Source organism: Cyprinodon variegatus, unplaced genomic scaffold (genome assembly GCF_000732505.1).
Source record: "Cyprinodon variegatus isolate N-32 unplaced genomic scaffold, C_variegatus-1.0 Scaffold292, whole genome shotgun sequence".
Taxonomy (NCBI): Eukaryota; Metazoa; Chordata; class Actinopteri; order Cyprinodontiformes; family Cyprinodontidae; genus Cyprinodon; species Cyprinodon variegatus.
In genome coordinates this window covers 202,142-208,105 of record NW_015150745.1, presented here as the reverse complement: position 1 = coordinate 208,105, position 5,964 = coordinate 202,142, and the positions used below count along the sequence as shown (strand labels likewise).

The 5,964-nt window shown below is 39.2% G+C and overlaps 1 protein-coding gene across 1 annotated transcript in view; it reads right to left on the bottom strand.

Annotated features, from left to right (window-relative positions):
• LOC107090368 (neuropilin-1a-like) overlaps window positions 1–5,964 on the bottom strand; it is a 92,556-nt gene that overhangs the window by 30,546 nt on the left and 56,046 nt on the right. The window contains exon 6 of the mRNA XM_015383697.1: window positions 2,216–2,382. Within this exon, the coding sequence (XP_015239183.1) occupies window positions 2,216–2,382 (167 nt within the window). The remainder of the gene's footprint in view (window positions 1–2,215; window positions 2,383–5,964) is intronic.

Here is a 5,964-nt window from a genome sequence, read left to right as displayed (position 1 = left end):
CTCTGCCAATCAAAAGCATACTGTGCTGGCTTGAAAATGAAATACTCATCCCGCAGTCTAAACTCTGACCAACTTTCTCGGATGATAATACTAGAATAAAGTGTATCAACACAAGAAATAAAGTACAGAAATTATATTTTGACGAGCAACTGGTCTGCAAACCTGCAAAGTTAAATGGTTAATGTGCGGATACATACATAGATATAAGGGAATGAAGCCATACTAATAACAAATCTAGCTCAAAATAGTACATCTAATACTTTTAAATATAACATCTGTAAAACCCTGGCTTTATCATATATTTTTTAAAATTATTCCGAAAAAAACAACACAAAAACAATTTTAACTGTAGATATTGTGTATACTTAAATCATTCTTCCTGGATTCAGACAAAAACAACTAAAGACTCTCTTCAAGGCTAACGTCAAACCTTTGCTTGCTACTGTATTCTAAAAAAAGTTAAAAAAAAAAATCCACTAGACTTGGTTTCCAAGTTTGAAGACGTTTCGTTTCCCATCCAGGAAGCTTTCTCAATTCAAAATGGCAGAAATGGCGTTGAGTTCAAGGCTTTATACGGTGGACCAAAAAAAAGATTGGTTTTGGGTTAGAAAACATGCAAATTGTACATGACGGCTCTTTGGAATTGGGGTCTTTTGGTTTTTTCGTTAGCCTGTAATATCCGATACCTGTCTATGTCTCTGAAAGGGGGTCGTTAGAGGGAATTGTTGGCCTGGATGTAGAGGCGAGGTGCACTGTTCCTCTGTAATGGGGTGGGGGTTGCGATGATAGTGGGAAGGGATCAACTCAATTGCTGCATTGTAGGTTTTTGAAAGCAGAAATCTGAGTCTACCCCCTCTGTTTTTTTCAATCGTTGCACGCAGCTACAGCTCACGATGCATGTGCGGCCCAACGCTCTGATACGATCTACCTGCTCACACTATACGTCTTAAAACCACGTTGGACTGAGCTCCGCAGAGAGATGGCGCTACTGGGACTCGTCTATCCGGAAGCCAAACGAGTAGAAGAGGAATATGAAGCTCACTAGAGAGAAACGCGCTGCCTTGGCAATTTTGTGTTGAAAGCCGTAAAAAGAAAAGGAGATGACGTATTTGGACGAAGACATGGCTGAGCAAACGTGGCTACTATATATGGTCCGTCAGTTTAACAGAAAGAACTCCATTTCACTCGCACCCCTGCCATGCTTGAGTGTTATTTTTCCTGAGAGGAAGAAAAAGAAGAATCCTTGTTTGCCCACTGAGCGATTTTTCCCACGACCACCTTACGAAGGCCGACTGAATTTCAAACATGTTTGATTTTCTTCCGACCTTGCGAATCCTGACTGGGAGGTGGTCTTGAGAGGTTTATCGCCCCTCGTTACCCCCTATGCGCTACACGATACATGAGCAAGCTGAAAGTCGGCCGGATCGAAAAATTCTCGCATGACTGGAAAGTTGCACCCATAAAGGGCCAAAAATCGTACAGTGTAAGCCCTGCTTAACATAGAGGGCTTCCTGCACCCCCCTCTCAATCCACCTTTCTTCTTTGTCCAAAATGTGAACATTCTGGTCCTCAAAAGAATGTTCTTTGTCCATAAGGTGTGGATGCACCATCAGATATACTGCCTTGCAACTGTAATGTAACAAACTAAAAGTATCATACTTCCTAAAATACAATCTTTAAGATGTCAAATCATGAAGCAAAATGTTTCACTTGTTTTAACCTTTATCAGTGTTCAGATGAGTAAACACCATCACTTTAAGCTATACAAGAATATTTTATGAATCTTTTATGTCTACATTTAGTAACTGCAGGCAGCTATGTCAGATTTCAGAATGATGATAGCAAACTGTAGAAGCAGATGTAAATAATTGATGCATGTTGGCTTTTTTTACCCCCATCTACTGTCCCTGGAACGTGTAGAAGAGTGGTACAAATCAGTGAGCAATATTCAGAGCAGCTGTGAGCGAGCTCTTCGTGGTGCAGTGAAAGGAAAACAGAGGAGCTGTTTTTCTACAGGGGAATCAGAGGCTTTTATTTTTGAGATCAGACTCTAAATGTGGGGATTAAAGCGGCAATACTTCAAACTGCCTTATTTGGAAAAGGAGGACACAGTGTGTTCAATGCATAAAATGCTTATTCCTTTCATGAGCATTTCTTTTTTTTTTTCTTAAATCCTTTCTTAGTCAGCAAATAAACCTTTAAAAAGTTGACCAACCTGTATCCATTCCCTGTTGTTGTCTTCTGAGGGTGTCCAGCCGTTCTCCAAGTAGTTGAGTCGGGATCGTTCTGGTGACCAGTTGGAGTTATACTGGGAGGAAGCCTTGATCTGGTCGGGGGTAATGCCTCCAGACTCCATGCCCAAAGGCTCAATGCAGCCAAAATCTGTGAAAGTCAGAGAGAAACGGTCAGAAGCTCATTTACGGGACTGTTCAAAACATGATGCCACCAGCTAGGAAGAGGACATTTAGCTTTATCAGTCATAGTATAAAAAGGTTTATGACTTTACAAACATACCTCAGTAATAACTGACACATTTTGATACCTGCAGAAATGTTTTATTTACTAATCAGTGGTGGATTAGACGGTTATCTCAGGGCAAAAATTGTCCGGACAAGAGTAGGAGTATGTTCACTGCATTTGCAACCATCTATGAGAAATTCCAGATTGTGAATCAAGGATTTTGGAAGAGGAGCAGAAGTTCCTAAAAAAGAAACTCCACTCTGGAGAGAAAAAAAAAAAAAAAACTTCAACCCAGCTGAAATCTGAACCAGCAACTGTTCTGAAAATAATGCACAAAAACAAAAGCAAATGCCACATAAAACATGGACATATTTCTAGTCTCTTGAATATTATTCTTCTAGTCTAATTTTTACTTTATTTTTAAAATGCTTGAGAATCAAGGAATTACTTATTTATAAAGGCTTTTAGGTTTGTTTTTATATCACTATGGTTTTATATATTTGAAGATTGGCTTCTTGATTTTTATTAAGAGTTAATTTGTCAGGGCTCTAAGAAAAACCGAAATAGATCTAAGTCTCTTTTCCAATGAAAGACCCAAATTATTACCTAGAAGTTATTTACCTTGGTAAAAGGAATTCTGGGTAAAATGTTTGCATTCCATTTACACTGTGGTGACATATACCTTAGAATGAGACTAATGATGTACAGTGGGTACTAGTTGGAAATGGACGGTTTCCTGCGTGATTCCTGCGTGAATCACGATGTATTTCCTGAGGCCAGTTTTTTTATTTCAAAAAGAACTGCAATGTACCCGGACAACCACCAGGTGGCACTTGGGAACTTTTTTTTTTCTCCTTAATCCAGGCTGTTATTTAGATGCTGTCTTTAAAGCAGGTTTATTGGGGATCTTGGTGTGATATTGTGCTATTTTATGATGTTTTTGATTAAAATAAAGTTAATGAATTAATTTAACATAGTGACTGCATTATCTTATTTCATGAAAAGTGTTGCATTCTGTATGGGCACAGTTATAGATACACCCTGCGATCTTATCTGAGAACTGTTTATTTATATTTATCTGCATCTCTATTATTTGATGAAAAATGATTATAATAAATCTTTTTGGCAAAACAAATAACTGAATCAATAAAGGTCCGTGGATCATCCGTCCATTCGGGAGGGAGGGGGGTTCATGCAACGTCATTCCATCACCGGTATCTCGGTATCCAATCAGCTCACTGATTTGTGCGTTGATCAAAGCCATCTCTGACAACAGCATTGAAACACCACTATTTATCAAGACGGTCTGGCTGCAGCACCTCAGCTGTCAGACCAGTTCCGCTGCAGGCGCCTGTCACAGGCCACCTCCACCGTAGGGCCGGAAATAAACAAATTTAGCCACGCCCACCTGAAACCCATCATGACAACCTGTTAGACGAAGAAGAAGGTTGTTGAACACGCGAGACTCCGCAACAATGGTAAGTTAATTTCTTACTTTTACCACGAAGCAAAAGATGTCTGGCTTTCATATGCTTGTCAGCAATGTATCGCTGTAGCGTTATATGTAAAGCACGTGCGGTTACTGAATGTTACAGTCAGTGATGGGCAGTAGCGCCGCTACATGTAGCGAAGCTGTTAGTTTAACTGCATTTACCAGTAGCTTGACCGTAGCGTCGCCGCTTTATTTATCAAGTAACTTTACAGTAGTGACGTTATTGTTTTTATCAAGTAGCGACTTGGCGTCCACAAACGCTACAAAATCCAGGGCAAAACTAAGTAATGAAACCAGGTTTTCTATTTTTGAAACAACATTTGGAGTTATTTGCTGGACATTCATGCATGAGCCTCTATTCTGCCTCTCCTGTCTGTGTCTACAAAACATGCACATGCGTACTGCAGTGGAACTCAAAGAATGACACCCACAGACACACAGCCACACACACAGGATGGAGGAGGAGACAGGAGCAGAGCGCCTTATCTTCAGAGATTTTGAAACTTGTTGAATCCTCTGATAAAAAGTACGTGTTCAAATGTTTTAAGGCTTATTTGCACAGATAAGATTTTTTAGATATGGAGGAACAGCTCTCCCATGTATAAAAATAAATACATAAATAAATACAGGCTCAATAAATAAATAAACATTCAATTAATTACCCCCCAAAATACAATGAATAAATATGTAGGTAGAAATTAAATTATACAGTGCCATCGCAAGGGGGGCGCAGGAAGCGGTATGGATGAATTAAGAAAAAAAAAAAACAGTGCTTGCTTGACTGAGCATAATGGGCAGTTGTGACACTGCAACCCAGATTTGAGAAGATCTGCAGCAACAAGCAGGTTCACTACAACCACTGAAAAGATGGGAGGATTAAAGTACAGTATGGAAAAGCTGTGAATACAAACCGCACTACACTTCGAGTCAAGCAGGAGGCAGTATTAAGAAAACAAAGGTCAAACAACTAAAGCCCAACAGAAAAACAGGGTGTGTTTGATTTCACAGGCTGCATCTTCCAAGGACTCGGTCTATCTGGACCAGATCCTTCGAGGTCCGTGAAAATAAGGAGACCAGAAGAGTTTTGGATGTGAATTAAAAAGTTCCCAGTCATCCGCTTACTAATTTTATTGTTGTAATGTCATTGTCTGAACGTGTGTCTATTTGTTTTGACTGATACTGTATTACGTGATCTTGTGTTGTTTTGTCTTCCTACCTCAGGACGACAGATGTAAATTAGCAACTATGCTATAATCTGGCTCATTTACAATCTGTACAGAAGTATAAGATTGTTCATTAACGTGCTCTGTCCTGATTAAATAAATAAGAAAAGAAAATTTAAACAGGTCCAGCCTTCAGCCTTGACTATAGTCATGAGAATACAGAGAGGAATAAAGGTGCCAACCACCAGGAGCATGAACAAATAAAAGCAAAGATAATGATATATCTTTGAAAGGTATGAGTAAATGTATGCATAAAAAAATATCTGCAATATATTCAACAACAAAAAATACTTAATTAAGTAAATTGTGGAAAATAGCAATTAGAAAATCAGCCAAATTCATTTACACAGTAACAGATATAAACCTTTAGATAAATCAAACATTACTGCCACATATCTGACTCAATCACCATTAAAATAACTATTTTCATTCATTTCAGACGGAAATATTCACATACTTGTATTATATTAAACAGAATTTCCAATATTCACCACTGTTCGGCACAAAGTACCCATTTTCCTCTGATCAAAGAGCAGTCGGTTTGCTTGGACTCGCAATGAATCCTGGGATATCTAAAGCTACATAGGATACACCAGAACCGTCCTTCAAATCAGGCAGAAAGAAGGACGCATTTGTAGGCTGCATGGCGAGGAGTTTTGGAATCCAGCCAGACCTCGGTGACGCGCTTTGATGTAATTGGCCTACGAATCTGGCCTTCGGAGGAAAATAAGATGGAGAATGCATATCTAACGTAACCTGACAACAGCCAGATGCATGTCTCGCTCCGCC